This window comes from Syngnathus acus, chromosome 9 (assembly GCF_901709675.1).
Source record: "Syngnathus acus chromosome 9, fSynAcu1.2, whole genome shotgun sequence".
NCBI classification, from domain to species: domain Eukaryota; kingdom Metazoa; phylum Chordata; class Actinopteri; order Syngnathiformes; family Syngnathidae; genus Syngnathus; species Syngnathus acus.
In genome coordinates this window covers 8,884,484-8,909,379 of record NC_051094.1, presented here as the reverse complement: position 1 = coordinate 8,909,379, position 24,896 = coordinate 8,884,484, and the positions used below count along the sequence as shown (strand labels likewise).

At 41.4% G+C, this 24,896-nt stretch overlaps 3 protein-coding genes across 7 annotated transcripts; all 3 read right to left on the bottom strand.

Annotated features, from left to right (window-relative positions):
- Positions 1-9,139, bottom strand: si:ch211-204d2.4 (uncharacterized protein LOC100003662 homolog). 2 transcript variants are annotated; one of them, XM_037258820.1, is made up of 12 exons: positions 8,870-9,139; positions 5,982-6,142; positions 5,799-5,855; positions 4,541-4,589; positions 4,307-4,404; positions 3,222-3,353; positions 3,018-3,077; positions 2,860-2,928; positions 2,700-2,770; positions 2,271-2,334; positions 1,729-1,806; positions 1-1,357 (listed from the first exon to the last, which is right to left on the bottom strand). In XM_037258820.1, exons 2-12 carry the CDS (start codon positions 6,120-6,122, stop codon positions 920-922), a joined length of 1,257 nt encoding a protein of 418 aa, XP_037114715.1. In that variant the 5' UTR covers positions 6,123-6,142; positions 8,870-9,139; the 3' UTR covers positions 1-919. The 2 variants fall into 2 exon arrangements, with proteins under 2 accessions (XP_037114715.1, XP_037114714.1); XM_037258819.1 differs by having other exon boundaries at positions 3,018-3,353.
- A 1,219-nt stretch (positions 9,140-10,358) lies between these two features.
- On the bottom strand, positions 10,359-12,263 carry si:ch211-113d22.2. Of its 2 annotated transcripts, none has more exons than XM_037259263.1 (3): positions 11,919-12,263; positions 11,550-11,690; positions 10,359-11,170 (listed from the first exon to the last, which is right to left on the bottom strand). In XM_037259263.1, the coding sequence occupies exons 1-3, from the start codon at positions 11,965-11,967 to the stop codon at positions 10,950-10,952; spliced, it is 411 nt and encodes a 136-aa protein (XP_037115158.1). In that variant the 5' UTR covers positions 11,968-12,263; the 3' UTR covers positions 10,359-10,949. The 2 variants fall into 2 exon arrangements, with proteins under 2 accessions (XP_037115158.1, XP_037115159.1); XM_037259264.1 differs by having other exon boundaries at positions 11,550-11,663.
- A 342-nt stretch (positions 12,264-12,605) lies between these two features.
- On the bottom strand, positions 12,606-24,879 carry LOC119127361 (transforming acidic coiled-coil-containing protein 1-like). Of its 3 annotated transcripts, none has more exons than XM_037259260.1 (13): positions 24,623-24,879; positions 19,383-19,474; positions 17,925-18,300; positions 15,953-16,007; positions 15,797-15,875; positions 15,179-15,249; positions 14,594-14,728; positions 14,442-14,518; positions 14,322-14,365; positions 14,077-14,237; positions 13,682-13,788; positions 13,482-13,602; positions 12,606-13,408 (listed from the first exon to the last, which is right to left on the bottom strand). In XM_037259260.1, the coding sequence occupies exons 1-13, from the start codon at positions 24,673-24,675 to the stop codon at positions 13,340-13,342; spliced, it is 1,440 nt and encodes a 479-aa protein (XP_037115155.1). In that variant the 5' UTR covers positions 24,676-24,879; the 3' UTR covers positions 12,606-13,339. The 3 variants fall into 3 exon arrangements, with proteins under 3 accessions (XP_037115155.1, XP_037115153.1, XP_037115154.1); XM_037259258.1 differs by lacking the exon at positions 24,623-24,879 and adding an exon at positions 20,590-21,064; XM_037259259.1 differs by lacking the exon at positions 24,623-24,879 and adding an exon at positions 20,590-21,061 and having other exon boundaries at positions 15,197-15,249.
- Positions 24,880-24,896: the final 17 nt, after the last annotated feature.

Here is a 24,896-nt window from a genome sequence, read left to right as displayed (position 1 = left end):
TTATAAGACAAATATAAAATATTTATTATAAAAGAAGGAAAACCAACATGTGCAGACAAACGAGTGAGCAAAGCATTCAAGCACGAGTTGAAGCCTCAGGTGTTACAACAAACTATTTGAGACATCTTCGAGGAAGTTTTGAAAGTGGTTAAGCATATAAAAAGGTTTAAAAAAAACAAAGAAGTGCAAAATTGCTAATAAATTAAAAGAAACGGCAGCATTTACACCCCCACAATGCTGCAGGGAAGGGGGTGGGTCACATTTAGAAACCTCTGAACAGCTCATCTATATTATGTATTCTTCATCAAGTACCATATGGAGCGGCTGTATTATTTATTACGGCATCACCACTTCCTGCTTAGCAATGGCTGATGTTTCAATCTACACTGTTGTGTGAACTTTGTTTTCTTAAGATTGAAGTTGACTGAACACTTTCACTTGTCTCGTTTGTGGTCAGGAAATGCTTGTCGAATGCCGACAATCGCTGCGTCACACGTCTATCACGGAAAGAATGCTAAAAGAGGAGGCCTATGAACTACTAAAATATACAGTACATGCTGACAACATCTAGCATTTTTTTTTTTTTTTCTGCCCCGAAGGTCAAATTGAAGACAAGTGCAAATGGTTAAATGCATGTGCCATTTGTAGCCCTGCAGTCCAACAATCAAAGTTCAAGTTTTTGAGGAAGTTGCACAAACCAACAACAGAATCCTTTTTTTTTTTTTTTTTAAACAGCCCTCTAACAATTCAGCGCTACTGTTCCTCTTGGCTCCCAGATCATCTGCAACACATTGAGATGACTAGCTGGGGGCCCTCGTTGCTAGTCATAACATTGACACAGGGTCACCTTGTTAGTAAGGGGATATACCACAATGACCAGTCAAATAGACAAACAAGAACCACATAGAACCCACAGAACCTAGACATCAGTGGTGCGGATGCTGTCATCATCCAGGCTAAAGGGGAACATGCAGCCTGTGTGAGACTGAGGCTGCGAACGGTGCCTCCGACGCCCGCATGCCACGTCTCCGGATGCCGTGAGGATGCCCAATCCACTAATAGGCATACCGGGGCACGGGTTTAGGGTGGAGAGAGAGTTGGAGGAGGAGGACGTGGAGGAAGAGTTGGGGGAGGAGGAGAGTGAGGCCAATGTGGGCACGGTGCTGAAAGCGCTGTCGTTGTCGTCCGCATCCAAGATGGACGCCTCATTCGCAGGGATAGGCGTCCACGGCTGCCAGCCCGGTGCCACGGAGCACGACTTGACCAGAGTCGGCCGCTGCTCGACGACTCGGTGGCTTCGACTCGCTGAAGCGTTGTGACTCCGATAAAGAGATGAAGCTCTTTTAAATGAAAATCCCTGTCACGGACAAACGACACAAGAATCCCATCACTAAGGCTCGTGGAAGCTTTCGATTGTCACTGGAGAACAAAAAGCACAGACGCTTCACCAAGGATGAGGCCGATTACGGCAATGAGTGGCCTTCAAGCCAAACCCACACAAACCGCTGTGCTGCTGACAGCTAGTCGGGTGTAATTTGAATTCTACAATGATCTTATGACAAATGTCAGAGAACAGATGGAATATCTTCCCATCATAGAAACACTTGATTACATCTGTAGACAAGAGATTGCACACAAATAATCAAAGCTATAAATGTGTGTGGGGGGGGGGGGGAAAGAAAAAAAAAAACTACTCGGAAGCGGCAAATTGTGGAAAGACGGCGTTACCTTGCTAGGGCCTCTAAAATCCTGAATCTTCATCTCAATGTCCCTGATCCAACCATGCATGTCCTCTGGAGAGTCTGTCTATGGACAGAAAAGGCCACATGTCATGTCAATTAAAAACACATAATACAATGTCATGGAATTTTGGTTCAGATTTATTCGCAGTTTAACACGAACAATGCTCAGATTTGGGGCAAAATAAATAGTTCTTATCTGTTCTTCCATTTGACTACACATGTCTCTATTTCCAGCACAAAAACAAATGTGCTTATGCTGGCCATTTCTTTCAGCTGTCCTCCCTTGGGAAGGAATCAACAGGATGTTTTTGTTGTTATGGTAACAGATGGCTGCGGTTGCTTCACAAAAACAATCCTCGCAAGATCCTAAAAACTGAGTTTGTGCTGCACTTCAGTAGCGAAGCGTGGCAAGAAAACATCTCCAAACACCTGCTTGACTTCTCCATAAAACTACTTCTTGGTGGTCGTGACATTTTCAATTTTGCCTGAACGCAATACGGTAATTATGTGGTCCAACCAGACGTTTACCTGTATGTAGAAGGTTCGGGATCCGGTGATGATCTCAAACAGATTGTCTCTCTGCAGGAGCTCACTTATGGAAACAAATTGTTGCATGATATTATAAATGCTTCCATATTTGTCTTATTTGTATTTTGTTCTCATAAACTTTCACAAGGGAGGGGATTTGTAGAGTTTAGTGGTTCACCAAGTAGTTAGGTCCAAAACAACTTTAGGGTCCAAGTCAATAGAAATACAAGAGTATTATTATTCCAACACGGGATGTTAAAAATGATGCCAAAAAGCTGTTCTAGTGCGTTTATGGTACAAAACACTTGACAAGATGACCGAGAGCATTATCTGGCTGAGCACATACTGCATGTGTTTATAATCTATTACAAGCACGTGAGAAGGGCGGTGAGAGAGAGCGAGTTGGACTCTGCGGTCACACTGACTCACCCCGATTTGACGAGACATTCATGAACTTTCTGAATGTCCCTGAGGGGAATGGCTCGCAGAGGCTCTTTGTCCTGATACACACACACACACACACATGCACAACAGAGGTAAGCAGACCAAGGATAGATTTGCGAGAACCAGCGCATGTTTGTCCTCTTACCATCTCTGACTTGTAGTAACTGACCGCATTGTTATCGAGGGTAAAAAAGCGTCTCTTCCAGCTTTTTCTCTGAAACAAACACCACATGACATGCCAGTTCCTCATGCAGTGCCTCAACTCAAACGTAGTTAAACAAAAACAAAAAAAAGTATACTCACAACATTGCCTTGTTTGACACAGTAACCGAACCTCAGCACATCAGGCTTGATGCTCTCATTCTGCAAGGTAATGATGGTGTCATTAAAACAACCGCGTGTTATCAGCACATGCTTTTGGACAGCGCGTGTTTGACTCATCCATAATGACACGCGGAAAGTATTTGCTAACATACAAGTTGTAGTTTTAAGGTCAGGCCATTTTACCAGAATGGGTGTGTGCACTACCACGCCTCCGTGGATCTCCGTCTTATATGCTTGCTGCTTCCCCACTCGGTAAGTGTCACTGATAACTGAGGCCACGTCGGATTTTGCAGGTGCAGCACCAGTCTTAGGAACCTAAGTAGTAAATAATTATAATGATGTCACTTGGAAACATATAAACACACACAGGGAGTACATTTGATTGCAATGCACGAGTCACAACATTAGGTACACCTGTCCAATCTGCAACTGTTTGGAGTGGAGTTGACTAAAAATGTATTTTTTAACTTATAGGAAAACTAATTGTGTTAAAATGCAATTTAAAACATTGCTTAAAGAGTTCATAAAGTTGCTGATGGTGAGTTCAACCCCAAGAATTGATTCTCTTCAGCAGTTTTCTTTTGGGCATCATAAAAAAAAAAAGGAAAATGTTTTGCTAACCTCATTTCACCAAAAATGAAAGAAGCAAAGCTCTCTCAGCACAACTTTTGTAATTTACGATACTGTATAACTATTGGATTAGACTGAGCTTCTTTTATATCACGGTAAACAGACATTAATGGTGTTTCACGGTAAAAAAAAAAGAAAATCCCCATAAATCAGAGATTCATTTAATTTTAATTAATTTAATTGTTTTTAATTTAATTAATTTAATTTTAATTAATCTAATTCAATCTCTGCAAATTAAACACTATATGGCAAAATGTGATTTATTAGTCTCAGGAGTCGAATCTAAACTCGTGCTGCGTTTGCAGATGTAGCGAGAATTGGCAGAGCAAAAGAAAAGCATTCAGTGTGGCAGTTGAAATGCTTTGCTAATAGCAGAGCTGTCAGACAAATGAACAAACTGGTTTGAGCTGAAGAGGCAACTGGCATAACCACTGTTTTCAACACGGGTAGGAATGAACAATGAAGAGCAAGCAATATGTTGTGACTGAAGTGCAATAACACCAAAAACAAGCAGTTGAAACCTTATTAGCATTGGTACAAAAATCACGATAAATTCCTCAAGCCTGAAAAAGATATCTGGAGAAGCTCTTAAAAAAAAAAAAAAACTAATGTGGTACTTTGCTGTGCTTCACACTCACGGTGATCTTGCTGGCCTGGTTGAGAGCAGTGACCCAGTCCTTCATGTCTGTCGCGTCATTGGCTTGGAGGAAGTACCTTCGGGATACTGCATTGATGACTGTGGGGCAGACAAAGAAAAAATATATACATCAACAGCAGTTCCATACCTCCCAGCAATTACCTCTTTATCTCAGTTTAGCACATGTATAAATAATAGTGTGCGACTGTGACTCAGTGTTTCCCTGCGGACTCACCAAAGCAGAACTCTGTCTTTGGCTTCTGCTTCCCAGTAGCTTCATTTACCTGACAGGAAAGTAGACCAGACTGAATGTCATTGTCACGCATGCATCATTTGGGTTCGGAGAATACGTTTCAATGAAAGCCACACTCAGCAAAAGCATTCATCTATATTGTTAAATATAATTTGCATAGTGTTGTCTTTTACTCTCCATAAAATACATGCTTCTAAATAAAATGCAATAAAACTCAACCTTGCCCCTCCTTTTTTTTTTTTTGTATGAATTACAAACACAGGATTCTTGAGCAGGGGTTCCAAAAGCCCTTCTATGGCCTGCTGTCCTATAAACTGTCAAATGTTTTGCACCCAGTAAAAGAGAAGATTAGGATTGTGAAGGCAAAGCAGCACTGAATTTGAGGTTTTAACACCCTGTTCTAAAGTCACAGAACACAAAACCACCAGTCGCCCACACAGAAAAGATAAATTCATCTAGTTTGACTCAAGTAATGCTCACTTATAAACTCAGCAGAAAAACAGGGGACATTTAATAACTACCTGACTGAAACTGTATTTCAATCTGGTCAAGAAAAATAGAATGGTTCACCATTTGCCCATCATTTTACACTTTTAAAAAGTAAAAGAAGTCATTCTGGAGTTCATATCTCTGAGTGTGACCGTCCAGAGAGAAGCTGTCAGCACAGAGGCCAGATGCGATTATCTGTGCCGAAGTCAACATCTGGAATTCGTCAGCAACTCTGCTGCATCTCAACTCTGCATGTGACCATTAGTTTCAGCGACAGATAGATCAGACTGTTTCTGATCATGGTGTACTGCACGAAGGCCATTTCTGGTTACTGACAGGCCATTTCATTAGGTAGAGAAACATACTCTATCCAGTAGCAAACGTTCCGTCCTTACAAAAAGAATAAACACCGTCATCTGTTCATGCTTTGATCCGTAACATGCAAGAAAATAGAACATTTGCAAACGTAACACTAAACACGTGTTAGCAAATGTTTTCATTTTGATTCAACACAAAGATAATAATTCGGAAATATTTACTGTTGAGAGTTTGAAATATTGCAGATTTAGTATCAGAATAGTGGTTAGTTTATTTGATAACCAATTAGTTGTCGATTAATCGATTAACAGTTGCACAGCAACATTTTATTTTTGTTTGTTACCACTATTGTAATGGTTATGATTCAATCGTGCAGGTCTACCTTATTTCGAGACGACTGAGCATATTTCAAATTCCCACAGTGGTGGTTTACCTTGGAGATATAGGTTAGTCTCACGCTGCCAACAAAGCTTGCTCCACTGGGCAGGTTCTGAATGACAAACACACAGACACGCACGTCATGGGATCACAGTCCAAGGTTACTCGGGCTCATATTGATCATTTCCTTTTACTGTTTGTACAAGTGTGTTGCGTCATGCAGTGATGCACAAAGTACCTGAGGGTTGTCCATGTACCACAGCAAAGCATTCCCCTGAGTGTCCAGGATGAAGTAACGCCTCTGGAAACGGCAACTGTTCTCTTTCTCTTCGATATCCAGGAATCCACACACGCGGTTCAGTCGGTCCATGTACGGCATGCTGCCGCTATCACATGTCACTGGATGACACACACACACACACATTCAATCGAGATGCGTGTAAAGAAGAAGACTCGAGGGAGATGCATTTATAATAAAAGTAGGCCTCGGTTTCTAGCTCACACACACATGCACACACAGGAAGCGAGACAGCGAGCATCTCCCACTCAGCAGTTTTTCATGTGACGTGCTTGAGGCTGAGCGAAGCTGAGGCCCTCCACCAAAGCCAAAAATTACAGCGTGCACTCCAGATCTGCACACATTTCCACTGGCTAGACACCAGGCTGGCGCTGATGGTGGTGGTGGTGGCATGGGTGGGTGCGCATAGATGCTAAAATGTATTCATTAGGACCATGCTATGCATGTGAATCAGCGAGTTATTCATCTCCAGATGTTGGTATGCTGAAGATATTTAATAGCACAATAGCATCCAGCCAACGTCATGTGCTCACTCACGCAACCAACACACAAATACAGTTTTTAGGACTGAGTCAAATGAGTTCATTCCTTACTAATGTTGTCATCCTCTCTAAAGAGAAACTCAAGTCACAAACAAAATAGGTACAAAAAATTCTATGTGCCCCCAACTGCTTTGAACATGTTATTCTGATTAATATTGCATTTGGCTCATCTGTTTTCTGGGTTTGGTCATGTGACATTCGCAAGCTGAGCCCTAAGGCACTGTTTTGTCGTTTTCAGTCGACAGCAAGTGGCAAAATGTCCACCCCCCTGACATGGATAAAAACGGGTGGCTTTTACTAAAGCATTCACATTTCATGAAACAAATTATGAATCAGAAAATCAAGAAAAAAAAATGACTTGTATGAAAATACAATTCATTTGTGCAAAAATTGATTGTAATAAAAGAGAAGGACAAAATAGTCCAACTCCATGTCATGCGAGACAAAACATCTTACAATATCAAACTGAGCATTATTTTATTTGTTAAGACTAGCTTGTATCCCATTTAATTAAATTGTTAAACCAAATGTACCTTATGTTATGGCCAATTAGTACATGAGATACACAATCAGGAATAAATGACGCGCCAAAGGAATAGTCTTGCTTTCAATCTGGTTAGAAGACACCAACTATCAACATTTCCACAAATAGCTTCATGAATATGCTCCTTCAATGTTTCTCAAATGACACTCAAAATATTCAAAGCCTGGGACAGAAAAACAGCCCAAAAAGGAAAATGGCAATGCAGGAGTCAGACACACAAGGACATTGGCACACATGAAACATAAATACACACAAGATTCTAGGATCATAAAACATCTGGTTCAACCATTAAGGGGAGGAACAGGGAAGAAGTTGTGGCATTTTTGGTCAATGCGGGGAATGACACATATATTTCATCTAAACAGTGATAATAGCCACAAACATCTGTTTTATTTAAGGACTTGTTCAACCTCTCCTTAGATTTAGTGAGTCTACTGACTGGAAGCACATGTGACCTCATCAAAGTCTGAGACTAATAAAAAGAAAATCAGGAAGGCCCAAAGGTGATGCAATGAAAACAGAGACACGCTAAAATGCAACTCAAATCTTGTCGTGAAAAATGCAAACTATTCGCACTTCATTGAGGCTTAATTGATTAGCGCATTTATCAGCTAAAGGTAACATTTTCCTCTATCTTGTTTTTGCTCTACTCTTCTGACAAGATTTTGGCAGGGGTCTGGGAATGTTTGTCCGCCTCATAAGAATATTTGAGAGGTCAAAGGTCATTGGTGTGAAACGAGAGGGTCTGTGTCCCAATTGAAAGGCCGCATCCACCCCAAAATACAAAGAGGGAACAGACCACCCTGTATGTACAGTGGAATCTCGCCAACCAACTTTTCTTCATCGCTCATCTACTGTAGTTACACCTTTTGAATAGCGCCCCCTAGATTTCATACTAAGACACCACGTAACTGAAATGCTTTGTTTCAGGTAACGTTTAGTAAATTAAGAATTACAAGTTGTTACGCGAAAAGAAGTCATATTTGAGTGAAACGGCAATTCCCCGAAACAGTTGGTTGGCATCAGTTTGCGAATAGCACTTGACCAAACTCAGAAAACAGGTGAACCAATTTTTATTCCCTGAGCCCTTAGGCACTGTGATGTCATTGGCAGTTGACAGCAAGTAACAAAAACGGGTGAATTTCCCTGCTTAATCCATACTCAACAAATGCAATATTAATCATAAAGTGGTGAATACATTGATGAGGGGTGCATAATACATTTTGAAAATTTCAATTCAATGATAGGCCAGAGCACTGGAGTTCCTTCATCCAATCATTGCTTTGTGACCTTGCTGTGTGCACTGGGGCACTTGGGACAGAAAAGGGCCTTTCTCCAAATTGTTCCAATGTAGCTGCAACTTTAAAATAGTCCAAAATGCTTTATCCATAGCGTCAATCGACGTGCCAACTTGATTTCCCATGAACATTGGCATGAGTTGCCACTGAAGTTGCAATAAACGTGCGGCGTGCTAACAGGAACTACAAGTTGAGTTGGCGCATGCATGCACAACGTGACGATGATGATCATGATAATCATAATGATAATGATGATGATGGTGGTGGTGGTGGCACTTGTGGTAATGATGATGATTACAACTTTGAACGCCAGTACGCAGACTGTATTCAGCGACACCTGACATGCTCGTGTCGACCAATGCTAAACGCACACACGCACGCATCCATGTGCGCAAACACTCGGACTAGTAATGCCAATGTATTCGTTCCACTGTATGGACTTACCCGCCTCGCAGACTCTTGCCCCAACACAACCAGCTCCCAGGACCGCTACGAAGCACACTTGCGACGACACCAGTAGACCTACATGTCGGAAGCCAACAAGTTTTAAAAACAACTTTTTGGAGGTCCAGCGTGCACCAGAGGACCCCTGCCCGCCCTGCTTATTTGTCAGTGTGATCGATAACAGAAAAGTCTGCTTCTTAGCACTTTTTCCGGGTTGGAGGTTCGTTATTAGAATAAAACCAGCCCCGGATGTGATCCCCCGCCTCCTCCTCCTCCGCCTCCTCGCCTACTCCTTTGCCCTCCTCAATATGGGGAACTTAGCAGACACATTTCGACTAAATTGTGTGTTCTTTAACCTCGACCCTGCATTTCCACTGGATAATGTAATCGGTATAACCGCATTCTGCAGTTTTAGTTGTGATGGAAGTTGACTAAGTTTGCACAATGTGCATGCTCGTTTGTTGACGCTCCCCAAGTAGGTCAAGCACAAACGCACTCGAGTGTTTCCCAACCTGCAGCCAAGTCATTTATTATACATTAGGAATAAAAAAAAAAAAATCTGCCAGCACTCAACTAAATACAAATCACAAATGGATAAACAAATATGTACAAAGCTTCTGCCATCTAGTGGAAGAGCATGTGCTTGTTTTGCTTGTCACTATACGTCGATGGCAAAAAACAAAAGGTGAAAAATATTTTGTTGTAAATAATTCATTTTGGCCCAATTACACTGGTCAACTAATTTTCACGACAATTTTTAACAGCAGAGGCAAGCAAATTTTTTTACATGATTTTTGTGCGGATTCTAAATTGGCCCTGATTTGATTGTCTAGCACATAACTTTTAAAGAATAAATTAGCAAATTATTATTAATATTATTATTTATTTAGTGACATTTATGAATTAAGGGTAAAGTTCTAAATTATAATGCATGGAAAAAATCGGTATTGTGTAAACTTTCATAGTTCAAACTTAAATACAAAAAATGAAGACACTTTGAAAGATAAATAAATAAACATATAAAGACCATTTTTGAAACTTGCGTCAAAAATACATTAAATTTGCATCTTGTATACTTTGAAATGTGTGTTTCAGGTTTCATCCCTAAGCACACAATGGGATGATGAAAGATTGAGTCATGAGGTTAAAATGCTCTTCAAAACACTCTCGAATTACACCTTTGATCGTTTGTACACATCTGATGCGGGCTACGTGCCGGGGTTGGACTAAGGCTCATCTTTAGCAAAGAGCTCACCGCTAAGAGGAAGTGACAGCACGTCATGACTAGATTGGAGCCACAGATCCACCTCGCTGATTTCATATCCTGTCACTTCAAGTGGATGTTGCATCCTTCAAGTTTCCACAGAACCTTTCATTGTCTCTCCTGCATGTCTTTGATTGTCCATGTCACTGTCCTCAGGCCTTTCTGCATCAGGAGTTGAACTGTAAATGTCACAATATGCATTATGTAGTCAAATGTGTAGAAAAGTATGGTTGTCACTATATTGTTTATTTACACAAGCTGATACAAAACAAAAACAATTAAAGTACTAAACACAGTATGACAGCAATATTATGAGGGAAAAAAAACCATCCACTTATTCATTATCAACTCAAGACTGCAGCTGGTTTGGAATTGGGTTTATGAGATGTTTTTCTTGGGTACTATTAATGCGAAGTCTGATACATTCTCCAAACTGACAATCCTCACTGTGGCGGGAACACCCTAAACTGGTCGACAGCAAAAGGCAGGGGTCGTAGACTATTACAAAAATCCAACATAATCTTATTGTGTGCTCAAAATTAAAATCCAAAGAGCCCAACAACTCTGAGTGAAAACAACCTTGTGGTGGTAACAATGAACCAACTAGGCTTGAAAGGCTGTCATTAAAAATAACTTTTTTATTCACCACACTCTTCAAATGCCTAACCAGAGGAATGCAGCAGCTCATCCTAACATTCAAGAGGTTGTAAAAATCTCAGTGGGGCACTGCAGAAACAGCTGGGGGTTGAACTGATGGATCATGTAATAAAAGAGAATTACTGTAGGCGAATACAATAAACTGTGGCGTCAGAGTGTTTACACGTAGCTAACGGCTAGACGCAGGAGCACGACACTGAGCAGCAGGACGGGGCTGCAAGTTCGAGCTGCCGCGCCGCTATGGTGCTGGTCTCCTTGACTGTGGCTCCTGTGCGGGCCGTTACAGTTGTCGCCATAACAACACTCCATCTTGGCTCCAGAGTTGCTGCCGTGAGCTTTGTCACAAAAAGCCTTGTAGGTGCACGACTTGAGCACTGTGTCTGTAAGAGAAGTCGCACAAAGTTCAAGATTCTCTAAAGTAGGACGCAGATGCATCATACTCACCACAGATCCCAATTATTACATTTCCTGTGTTTATGGGTGTTGATTACTACTGTTCAGTTACCTCATGAAATTTGAGATATAATTGGTTAAAAAAAAAGTCGAATTGCTAAAATAGTGTAAGTAACATAGGCCAGCACACTTATTCTGAAGTTCCTGGCCAAACTAGACTGACATGGCAGCACATGTAAGCTGAAATCTGATTGGGCCCCTCAAAAAAAAAAACATACATCCATATACAGCCAAGAAAAATGCCATGGTTAAGTACGACATTCATAACTCAGAAACTTTTCAGGTGTATGTGTGTATTGTACTGACGGGGTCCGGTGATGGTGGCGCAGGCATCAGCATACTGCGGGCAGGAGGCGGAGCCTTGTTTGTTACAGTCATCCTCGCTGGATGCTGCACATGTGTGGCATTTGAGGGCACCGCCTTTACAGACAGAACAGGGAAGAACACCTGATTTCAAACTAAGCATGCAGTCTCACTTTGATACATCATCACAAACTGGTCGAGCATGTTTACAGATTTAAACCCTATCGAGCATTTGTGGGGCATCACCCAAAACGGCATGTTGTTCAATAAAAAGATATTATCCAAAAGCTAAACTTCCAATGACAAATGTTAATTTATTTGACCTCTTAGCAAGCCCACTAAAGAACATTGGAGTATGTGATGAAAACTTACTGTGAGTGGCCAGAGAGAGCACCAGCAGCAGGACAAAAGGAGCCTTCATGGCAGCAGGCGATGGGTCCAGAGAGCGAATGGATGAGACAAAGCAGCGAGAGCGACGGGGGGGATGTCCAAATTGGACGCTTCGGACATTGGCGAAGAAGCATTACAGTCTAATCTCTCTAATCTCAATTTATGCTGCACAGCCAAAAGACTGCACTAATTGACTTAGCAGAACAAGCTTCAACACAGTTCAGCTTTTTGTGGACCGGGTGATGGTTTTCAAAGGTGAATGTTGCGACGAACTTGAGATTCAAACGTCTATGGACCAATAGAATGCAACGTCACTGGTTGGGAGGGCAACGCTGTGGTGTATTGTACATACTGACAACACATGACTGTGCCAACTGTATTAGTATATTTAGGAATGCCTTAATAAATAGCCTGACATTACAGAAAAGTGATATCTGTTATTTATTTAAGCAAAAGTGCATCAGTACATTGAAAGGCTGCAAGATCTCCACACAAGATTTGACACAATGGAGCAATGTAATGAAATCAATGTGGTATATTTCCTTCCGTATACTTGTGGTGGGTTAGTGTTATTTGGGTAAAGTTCTGGTTAGTCTTTTTATTTAAATGAATCTCATTTCATGTAGTAGGTGCTTTTTGTAGATTCACATTGCATTCACATTTCTTTTGAAAAGTGTGAAAAGCGTGGCATGAACTAAAACACATGGTTCACAGATGGGAAATATGATTAGAATGGGATTGTTAAAAAAAAAAAAAAAAGAAAAAAAAAAGCAGCTGGTACTTGGCCTTCCCCATCCACAGTTGTTAGAGGAATTTAATATTTGCTGTTTCAGTCCCAATGTCTGGCTGGGTACTATTCTGATTTTTAACATAAACATTACTTGAATGAAAAAACAATGGCAGTGTTTATATAATCTGCATGGGGAGTCATTGATTGTCTGTTTTTATGATTAAAAGCTGTGCAATCTTTATGCTGTAGTGAAGTTGTAGAATTTTTTTAAGCAAAAGGGGAGCAGTCCAAAGCCATTCAGGCGCTTTAGTCCACCCAAATGACTCAATCTCTCTTGTTGTGCAACCATGGCGATCATCTGATGCCACACAATTCCATTATTTGAAGAATAAATCAAATTGCTATAAACATAAAATAAATCTTGTTTAAGTTTTTCTGAGCATACGAGTCAAAAGGGACTTCGGCCTGCCTTAAATTTGATGACGCCATGCAGGGAGAGTTGGATGACATTTACGTCGTTAAGCGGCTGGGAATTTCAGTCCAGCCACAAGCACATCGTTGTTATTGTTTGCAGGCAGGATTTCCAAAAGCACGAGGGGTCCACAAATTGCAATCGAAACAGACGACTACGCGTGAAAAGTCATCGGTAGCTTCAGCTCAGTGATGACTTGTCTCAGTCACCGGTGCCCATTTTGGCAATGAGCTCGTCACAGATCTTTGTGAGCTCCTCAATCTCTTCATTCTGTCGCACAAATTGGACGGAATGACAATGTACTCATTTAACAAAGAGAAAGATGGCGCTCGGGCCGGCTTACCTTCTGCTGCAGGGTTTGATCCAGTGACTCGTTCTTCATTTGCTCCTTTCTCAGGCTGGCGTTCAGCGCCAAGCTCTCGGAGGCCGCCTTTGTGCGCACCTGAGCGATCTCCTCATTGGCCCTGAACGGGGCCGGACCACGAAAAAGAATAGCCGTCATATTTTCAGCAGCAACCTCTCAGAGTTGTTAATGGTACCTACTTGTCGAGCTTCTCCTCTGCATGGACTTTGAGTGTCTGGTATCTCTGTTCCTCCTGCTTGACTCTGGCCAGATACTCCTGAGCACATTTCTTCAGCGCCTCTTCATTCTGCAGAGGAAGCGCCCATGACACATTTGACTTTTTTTTTTTTTTTTAAACGTTCTTCCCATCTCATGCCATTCTTCATCTGCTGTGCGTGACCTGAGACCTCACAACCAATCACAGCTCACTTTCCAAAAACTGGTGAGCACAAATGACTCATTGCTATAGTCGAGAAACCAAATTCCTGCGTCACAAATTTGTGGCATTGTTAAATGCTTTCTTCTGCAGGACAAACCTCCTGGATGTTTTGAGTTACAAAAATGGACAGATAGGTGGAGAAACAAGAGCATTTACTTTCTTAAAGCCATCAAGGGTACTCTTCAGGTTCTCATAGCGCCGAAAAATGTCAGACAAGGAGCGTTCCACTGAGTTTAGGTCTGTCAGCGCCGCATCTTTCTCCATGGTTACAGCATGCAGAGCCTTCTGGGAGCTCAGGCTGTTCCTCTGCTCATCCTCTGAGGGACGACGGAATCATTGAGATCAGTCAATCTAGTAGCAGCTCATAAGAATGACTGTCAAGATAGTTTGGACCTACTCACCAATCATCTGAGCAATTGTCTTTTCATACTCGGCAACAATCTTTCTGTAAAAGCACAAAACACAGTCATCGTCTGTCTGTCTGTCTGTCTGGGTTTGTCTGTCTCTGTGATCATCTTCACCTCATCTCATTGACTTCCTGTCTGCTGTCGTCATACTTCCTCTTCCACTCGTTCACTTCAGTCTCTTTCGTGAAGATCTAAGAAAAGAGTCATTAGGTGTGATCAGAAATGGAACGTGATCAATTACTGTTTGTAATGTTAAAAGTTGGTACCTCCTCTCTGATGAGCGTTAGAACAGCTTCTTTCTCCTTCTCATTGATGCAGATGGAGTCCAGAACCTCACTTCCCGTTTTCTGTATGCCACTTCCTCCTGATTTGCTCTTCCACTTACTCGAGTCTTCTTTGTGCTAAGGGAGGAAGGAGAAAAAAAACAGTTGCTTAAAACAAGAATATGCTGTATCATGAACCGAGAGAGAAGACAGATTTCAAATGCCATTATTTGGATACGTCAGAGAAAGGGCAACAAAAAGGAACTTGAAGAAACGACTTTTTACTATCAACAAAACTAAACAGCTCTTTATTTTTTCAAACCTTGCTCACCTCTCAGCCTTTATCACCCCCCCCACCATCATGCAGTCTCTGCCCTTCCTTGGGATTAAAAAAGGCCCAACCTAATCTCCCAGATGATAATCATAATCCAAGGAACTCAGCGGCCACCATGAGACGCACGTCATTGTGCTGCAGATTCAAGGTATAAGTGGAAATGTGGCCATCTTTGTGGAGTGTATTGCAGCAAGACTCTTGCATCTAAGATCATGTGACTTACTAATAAATTCTGAAATAATAAAATTATATACATTAAGTGCAGTTCTCACCAGTGTGCAGCTGTCTGGCTCTTCCGGTGTGCAAGACTCGTGGCAGATTTCGTCTGAAAGACATCATTTAATATGAGAACTAGATCCCTGCAAGTGAAAGGTACAACAAACTGTGAACAGTATTGGCATGATTTACTGGGAATAGGTTTAAACGATATTCAGCTTTCTTGAAAAGTGCTGGTTTTTGTTACTAGTCCAAACAAAGAGTTCATTTCCATGTTAACTTCTGAGAAAGTATGTTTACATGGCAAGACACGTCTTGTTTGTCTTCTCATGCAGATAAGCGCAGACTGCACTGTAGAGTCACACGACTAACAGCATGTTGGCGCAACACAACATGGTAGCCCCCGTTAATCATTTACGTTGTCTGTATGTGTAACAGGAAGGACTAATGACCTTCTCCCTGGATTTGGTCGAGAGATTGCTTTGAAGCGTGTTGACTAAACTACAAGAGCTATCTGGTCCTGGGACAATAGTGACATTAACTGAGTTATGTGTCAATACAAAAGTATTGGGACAACTGCTCATTACGTCTACAGGAGGATAAATAAAAGATGGATGAACAACTGAATGCTGATAACTGATAATTGATTTCCTCACCGCTTTGGTCCTTGTCTGCTTTGACACATGTGCTACAGGCCAACTTCTCCTCATCAGTGGCATGGTCGCCTCGATCAGCCTTAAAAGTAAACAGTTAGTAATACAAAATTAATACAAGGTCCTTGCGATGATGCGACGAAACACATCCATCCTCACCTGGCCACTGAGGTTCTTTTGTGTCGGCTGCTCTGACTTCACTTTACATGAGTTACTGAACATGAACAACAAGAAAAGTAGAGTGAACATAAACAAAAAGGATGGCCCAGCAATTTCTCAGATGTTATGTGCTCGGCTGAAAATCCTCAATTGTGAGGATTAATAGTGTCAGATTAAAAAAAACATCTCCTGAATATTATATGGAACAACAAGCCCGTCACAAAAGCACAAGCAAGTTTAGTAAATAGTGAAACAAAAATAAAATATGAAATTAAAGTGAATACTCTCTTCAAAACACAATAAGGCATTCTTCTATAATATTTTTCCCAACTAACTATCCACTCGTTTAACCTGGAGAATGTCTCCCTCTTGTGGTGTGGCTGTGTAGTGTAAATGTCATGACAAATTTCTGACTTTTAAGTCTTGTTTCTGCATTGGACACATACACGCACGTACATCACAAAGAATTATTAGTGATACTTTTTATGGGGAGGAAAGTTTTTGTTTAGCAGACGCACTACACAGTCAAACCACAAGAGGGAGACAATCTACACATTTAAAGGAAAACACCAAAGTGTCAAGATCACTGAAACGCCACCAAAGACTTAAATCAATAATTACAAAATGTACACACCAAACGAAAAAAATATATAAAACTTTGTAAAAGCATAAATCATCTTATGTGTAAATAGCTTCAGTCTTTTGGAATCCTGCAGGAGGGCATTTGGTTTGATTTCTACATGGAGCATCTAAAATTGTGCCACACAAGATAAGCAATTGCTACTTAAGACTAGACAAACATAGAGGACACTACATTAAGAACACCTACACAAGCCAAATTTCTCTCAGTAGTTACTATGACTGCATAGAAGTTCACTTGCCTGACTTGCATGTCAGCAGCATGCACTCAGTTGCCACTCAGTAATGGTGTATGACGTGGATGGTTGCCCCCTTTCTTGAATGGATGTGTGTTGTGATTGCCTTTTAGAGACTCCAGGGGCCTCAGTACAAAAACTGGCTAATCTTTCAAAATACGGCACATGGCCACTAACACTTGCAGAGCTTTATGAATGCGTACGCACACAGTAATCCATGCAAATAGTTTTTTTCATGCATTTAAATCAATATGCAATTGGCGGCACATGTTGGGAGCTTCAAGCCCCTCCCACTTCACGCTCTTTACTACGTATGCAAATGAGCATAAACAGGGCCTGTGATGGTAGTTCTTCACTCTGGATGATCAAAACTTCACAAAATCTAAGCGATATATGCATGTAAACCAAGTAACAAAAAAAAAAATTTAACACACGATCCTCTGGAGTCCATAATAAGCAAAACAACATCCACTCATCCAATTCCAAACCCCTGCGTGTGTTAATTGCTCATTTGAGTATCTCTCAAGTGAACATCACTGAAAAATGACCGTTTTCACATCACTAATTCTGTCACAATAATGGGACATTTCAATGTTGTCTGCTAATTGAAATACGCAATAAGGTCTCTGGATAGAAGTGATACAGGAAGTACGGTTTTATTCTCTCATTGCACGTGCAAAAAGACTATTACTGTATTAAGAAAAACATAATAGAATGAATGTTATGTAACATATACTTTTATGTGCTGAGGCCCCTGCTTCACAGAAACCAATAGAACAAGCAATGAGAAGTTCGATGGATGGATATTGTTCAAGTCTAGTTCTTGTTTGAGTGTGCATGTGTACCTAATGAAGTGTCCAATCAGCTGCTGGATCCAATAAACATTCAGAGCTACACAAAAAAAGCAATTACTACACACTTTGATGGGCTCAGGTTCAGTGCGCACAATAACGTGCATTGACTGTTGTTCCCTTCAGCCATCCGAGACAAAGCTGTGTTTGTGCAGCTTGAAAAATGTGAGTCACAGAGTCCAGCTGGAGGAGTCTACAGTAACTGGAATTGGGTACAATGTGAGCATTTCTATTTTTCTTACTCACGTGATAATGTCGACAGCACTTCCCTCCTGGTAGCAGGCCGGTTTTGCATTATGGGAGTTCACATTGCCATTGAGCAAGTCATGATGCGTTTGGAGGTCATGGCCTGGGTTCAAGTTTGAGTCTGGGCTCAGGTTGGAGATGACAGGCGCCTCATCGTCCACCTCTGAAGGATCCGGCGTGTTCAGCGGGGAGCGGACTGGTAGAGACGGAGGTCGTTGCGCTGGCGATGCGGCCTTTGATTGGTATGAGGTCTTCGGTGTCAAAGTCAGATTGAGGTTCTGGTTCAGACCAAAGCTGTTGTTGTTGGGGGACGAGCCAGTCAGGTTGTTTAGAGCGTCAACCTCATCCTGGCTAAAATTCTTGTCGACAAATTGGTCTATAACAAAGAGAGAGAAAACAGTACGAGAGCTGTTTACAATATTTAGGAAACATGCCATATTGCTATATCTAAACAATAACGCTTTTTGAGCATTATAATTTTTATAATTTTTGGGGGAATATAATTTGTTAGGTTATAGTCACTGTAGAAAACCATAAACTTCTCCACCGACTATAATATTTTTGTCATCCAGGCATTTCACCCTTAAGTGGTGACCCTTCCTTCTTTCTCCTGTTAGAACACTTAGAATGGCTGCAGGCTCGCTCTCGGAGAGCCTTCACATCCTGTTAACAGCAAGCTAACGACCACAGCAGAACCATCTGAGTTGAGTCATATTTCTCATGTGTGGAAAACAGAATGCGAGTACAAATATCCCCCCCCCCCTCACACCCACACAGAGAAGTGTATGGTACAGTATACACTATATTTAAGAATAAAACAACCTGTCGTGAAAGAATAACAGCATATCACAGCAGACGGTGCCATTAATGTGCGACTTGATATGCAGCCCAGAATCGGGTCTCTCTCGGGCACGCACGCCCTTTTGAGAGGGAACAGCTGAAGAGGAGCCCCACCCAGTCAGACAGAGTTCACGGCACCAGGAGGCCTAGCAACAATGTCAACATTGGCCTTGAATGCCCTTTCTAAGCTAATTGAAGGAGATGAGAAAATGAGGCACGGACAGAATCAGAACATCCTTACTGACTCAGTCAGTATAAATAATCATAATGCTCATGAACACATGTATATAGATTTTTTTTTTCAGCATATTTAATATTATGGAAAATATATTTGTATTTTGTACACTTAATATCTCCTAAGGAAAAAAAATCTTTATTGATGCATGATACTCTCTACAGTTGAAGTAAACATGCAGAAACTTCTAATGGAGTCAGGGAAAAAGTGATGTCACCCTTTTACATAATCAAATGTTTATTCATTAGCTGCTCTGTAAGTAGCAATCAGTTGCATAATCTCAAAACATTGAGGGGAATAGCAACTTTAAAAATAAATGTGCCATTTGGATGGAACAATGTAGAGCTGTGATGCACTATGAGGGCAGCAGCTAAAGTGATTACCTGTGAGTGTGGAGTTGTCCAGTTGACTCAGCAGTTTCACCACACCTGGAGACTCTGCCTCCGGGGTCTCGTAGGTTCCTTCCGAGTCTGAACTATACAGAGAAAAAAATGTGTTTTTATTTGCTCTGCCGTGTTGGTCGTGATATAAAAAGGAACAAATGGCTTATTCATCACAGAACTGTGCAGAAGCCCGTAGATGATAGTTTTAGCAATGCCATTATCCCAATATTTCTCATTAGTCTATTTATTAGAATGTAACTAGAAAACACAAAACCTAAAAAAAATAATAAAATCATTAGTCTTTTCTACTTTAGTTACATAAAAACAAATAAATAAACAAATATCTGGAGAATTTTTATTTTTTTATGCTAAGTGTATTAACAGTGTTAGGTCTTGGCTTTCAGGGTCTTCTTGGAATACCAAGAAACAATAAAAGGGGGCATCAACTAAACAAGATGATTTCATTTCAAGGGAAGTGAGGGGGAGGTGAGGAAGTAAAGCAGAGCGTCCGAGCAGACCACCTGCATCCTTTGCCCCACATTCACGCACACACTAAACACTTGCAGTCTTTTGGCTGCCTCGACAGCGAGGCCGAATTAATTTCCTCAACAGTGGTGGAAGTGAAAGAGTTGATGTGGGAAAGTGCAAGTGTGCCCATGCATGAACGTTAAGTAGTACATCAAAACACCCGCACTCTAATGAAAAACAGAACTCGGAACAGAGCTGTCAGAGCCAAAACCCAACCGCGCCCCTTCTGATACAAGCTTGCACCATCCACATCTAACCCACCAGCCTCCCTCTCACACACACACACACGCATTCACATTGGAGCCCATCCCAGAGATGGCCCCAATGATTGCAATGTTAAATGGTTACCTAGAAACTGGAAGGGGATGGAAAAAAAAAAACTCAAGGATTGGAAACTGTGGCTCCCCCTCAACCATCCCCCAACTTTCTACAACCAAACTGATTGCCTCTCGTTTTCCTCACATAATAACAGAGGTACTAGTAGTCACATTAAGCTTAAGAGGATTAAAAAAAAATGCAAGGAATCTACTTTTAGACCACTTGTACATCTGGACCTTGTGTGTCCACCTGTCAGGGTAACTCATTACCACCAAAAAAACAAATATTTGTAGTCCACCTGTAGCTCATCTGCCTCAATATGTACTTTATTTCATCCCAACTGCAAGTGTGAGCCTCTTACTTGTCATCGTTGTCATCTCCTGAGACCCCCGTCACTGCTGACCATGTCCATTTGGCCCACTGAACAGGAGATAACCAGGACATCTCTGCACAAGGTTGTGAGTAAACAAAAAAGCGAAAGAAAAAAACACTGCTGCTGTTACTTCCTCTGGGGTTCCTCTTCCTCCTCGATTAGTTTGTCTTCCTCTTTCAAACAAGCAGGCTTCTAAAAATAAACTGCCGTTGACGCTTTCTCCACAATGTACCACTTCCTTTGAGTTCTGCCCATCGCCAGCAGAAAAAAAGGTGTCTTTCCTCGTCGCAGCTGCCGTTTCAGTCGTCTGCTTTTGCTCTCCGATGCAGATTAGTGGAGCATCAGTGGTCACTCCTCCCCTCCCTGCCTTCCCTCCTCTCACTGGGAGGAACGATCAGCTGGTCAAACAGACGCAGCTTGCTCTGCTGCGCCCTCATGGTTGCATGACTTCCTCAGGAGTCAGCCTCTCCCTTCCTTGTGGAGCCTCCTCCCCTCCTTGTGAAGGACGAGAGGCAAAGCTTACTGTTTTATGAGGCCACGAGACGACCGACTCAAGTTACTTCGAAACAGACGACCAAACAGGATGCAAAAGACGTAAAATCTAAATTTATGAGACTTTAGTGTGCCTATGTGGCTGCTTACATCTTTTATGCGATAGCATACCACTGCACTCACAAGCTACCATGAAACAAGTTCTATTTTTTATTTATCTGGCCTCAAGGAAATGAGGCAGTGTGTGGGAGTGTTAAAGAAAAAAAATCACTGAGGCCTTTTATTGCATGAAAACAGTAAGTGTAATGTAGCCGGAAAAGCTTTAAAAGTAAAAAGTTGGACTTTTTCAACAAGCACATCAAAAGTGAAATCATAAACAGAAAAGCAATGATGATATGGTGATGTCATGACATCCAGGAAGAATTCTCTGATGTCATTCCCATCGTAGGTGCTCACAATCTAAAGGGTGATTCCCGATTTCATTATTTCAGTTTAGATACGTTTTTCGTGATACTTTAGTCGTGTGGTGTGCAGAAATATTTTTCAATGTAAAATATATGCCTTGGTGCAATAGAATTCGGGAAACAATCTGAGGACACACAATGGAGCGCTCAAGTCAAAAGCTCATGAGTTCTTGCAATTTAGATTTGGGACAAAATTTGAGGGTCACAAAAATGCCACCCGCTGGCTTACATTGTTCAATCTCTGGTCGTCATGGTAGCGAAACCCATACTATCCTCACACCACCGGTAAAATACTGCAATTGCCATGCCGTTGCTCATTTGTATATGTTCACATTGTTTTCAACAATTCAAAAATAGTAAAACAATTTGCTTTAGCATTATTTGAATGGTTCACCCCGCTCTAACTTTCCCTAGTGGGTCTGTCCAAATCGCTAATGAAGTCCTTTTTTTTTCCTTCACTGATGTGTGAACACAGCCACAGAGGATCCATTGTTCACATCGAGGGCAGACAGCAAACATGTCAAGAAAGCAAACCTACATTTAACAATATCAGTGCACAACACTGATAAAGAAATCACTCCTGCCTGCTTAATCATACGATCGTGGCTGGTGGATTTTACATTATTGCATCACACTCAGCCACAAACACTTGCACACATGCACGCAAACACCGAAAGTAAGCCATCTGAAACTTACTCTTAGAAAAAAAGAAAAAAAAAACACCAACAAAGAGAAAGGCTAAAATAGTTAATAATGTGAACAGGAACAACCATTGCATTATGTTTAACATCATAAATACGAGATTCAAAAAGAAGATGATGAGGTAGGTTAGCACATGAAATTTGGTGAAAACAGAAAAGGGCCTTGCTCCGTTTGTGATGGGTCTGCAAAAAATGGGATTGCATGGATTAGTATTATTTCACCTCTGAAAGTGGGCCAAATACTAAATTCACAACATAGACTTTCTGTCAGTGACAACATCTGAGGAGAGACAAATCTGTCATGAGGAGAGGGCAAAGATGACAAAATACCGTCAATGTCAGATGGATGTGCTTTGTTAGCATAAAACACACACCATAAAGCACGAGTTGTCCTGCTTCCTCTCTCTAAACTAAAAAAAAAAAAATGCAATAAACGTAGGGAGGCGGCAGAACGGCTCTTATGTAATACCGTAAGACCACAAATAGCTCACGGGGGCGGCACTCATGCGTATTCTCACTCAGTAGCGTCACAGGAACTGTGCATATACCATCCAGTAAATCACGTGTACTGTGTAATCCAGCAAGAATGCCCACCCTTAATCATCCATCACACTGTGACTGACATGTGTGCTTATTCTGAGCTAATAATAAAGAAGCAATCAATGACTGATAGATTGTGGAGATGTTATTCTGGATTAGATCATTATTTTGGTGCTCGCGTGTTTCTGTGCACAGAGAATTGGCAAATCTTTGCAAATGTCAGCCATCTATCTTCCCACCCACACAGCCCACTGAAAAGGTGGATCCAGCTTTCATCTAGCGCCACCTTCAGGTCAACCAGCTGACAAGCAACCCTGCTGATGCATATGAAATACAGATGGATACTTCTCAAAAAGTGGGTAAATTACGATTTGTTCTTGCTGTATTGTACACATCCAGTCCGTGGGTCTACTCGCTTTCCGTGGAAGCATTCAAGGAGGACATAAAATCAAGGCATCCACTATACAAAACACCATCAGCTATAACTGAATACTGAACGAGCACTCAATCTACTCATGCAGAAAGATTTGCAGTCAGGGATGAAGCCTGATATTTTTCATTGGGTGGGAGGGGGGCGGCAATATAAGGTGCACACGCACACATGTATGCCTGAAGCCTCCCAAGTCAGCAAAAACAAATCTGGTAAAAAGTAACATTTAGCTGAGTTTATATTTTTAATTCCAATATTGGAATTAATTGTTATTCTTTAAAATTATATTAAAGAGTAACAATGACAACCCTTTGACATGGCCGTGGACAGCGGGCGTGGCTCGAGAATATGTAGCGCCGCCTCTGGTTATATGCTTACAGCCACACAAAATTAATTTTCAAGAAACCTAATTTATACTGAGGGAATTAAAAGTACCACAAGACTTATTACTTCCTGTGAAAAACATTTTGTGTAGTTCAGAGTCACTGTAGAAAGCTGAGTGATGTCACTAACTGCTATAAAAGGGGGCTCCAGAGCAAAAAGAGCTTCAGACTACACAATTGCCAGACTGTAGTGCGTCATGCACATTGTGCAGCCATGCATTCACCCGGCAAGTCAAGCAACACTTCCTGCTCTGCTGTTGTACTTTAAAGATTTTACACTTCATCTAGTAGGATTCTAAATTTAGCTCAATTAAGAATCCATTTCTAGAGGACATTTTCACAACATATTTGACAACACTAAGATGGAGATATCCTCTACTGTAACATTGTTAAAGAACATTACCATAAATCTTTAATTTCACTTTTATATTTCATTCATGTGTATTTCGTTTTGGTGAAATATTTTTTTTAGGCAGTGCAATTGCCCTCTCCATCACTAAATCCACACACCGAATGTGCGTAATACATGTGACAGAATCGTGAGTCGCGTTTTTTCTTTTTTTAGATAAAAGCACTGCTGGGATTAGCTGTGCTGCAACAAAGCAAAATGACTCATTGTAATCGCTATGAAGGATAAAAGACAAACAGTATTAGTGCTGTTTTGACCTCAGTCCTTTAAAAGCAGCGGAATCAATCACACGCATAATTTAAAAAAAAAAAAACATGTACGATTAAAAGTCAGGAATGAAGATCTAAATCGATGCATATTTCATCATTAATGGCTGCTTTTAAAAATGCTCATTGAAAAGAGAAGCAATCACAAGGTGTGTTAATGCAGAAAGCATGACCGTCAGCCCGGTTTGTTCCTCTGCTATCTTGTGACAAGCTCAAAAACAAGTCATCAGATGAGACTGCACATCTGTCGACGCTCGGGTATCAACTGCATCCTTCCCGTGACTCGGCTATTCTTGAGCATCCTCATCAAGCGTACAAGACAATGAAGACTCTTACATGCTGTTCTTGCGAGGTGGATTCTTCTCGTGCTGGCTGACGGAGCCCCCCATGGCATACCCCCAAAAAACCGCCGTAGTATTCCCCAAATTCCAAAGTCTTCAATTCAGCTCTCCTCCAGTAAATCAAAACTCTGAGGTTCTGGTTGTCATTTCAGGTCGGTTACGTCACCACGACTTGTGTGGATGTTCCGTAAGGATCAAACATAAACACTGGTGACAGTTCCGCCTCCTCACTCCCTCACTTATCCTCATCCTCGCTCTCTTTGGGCCAG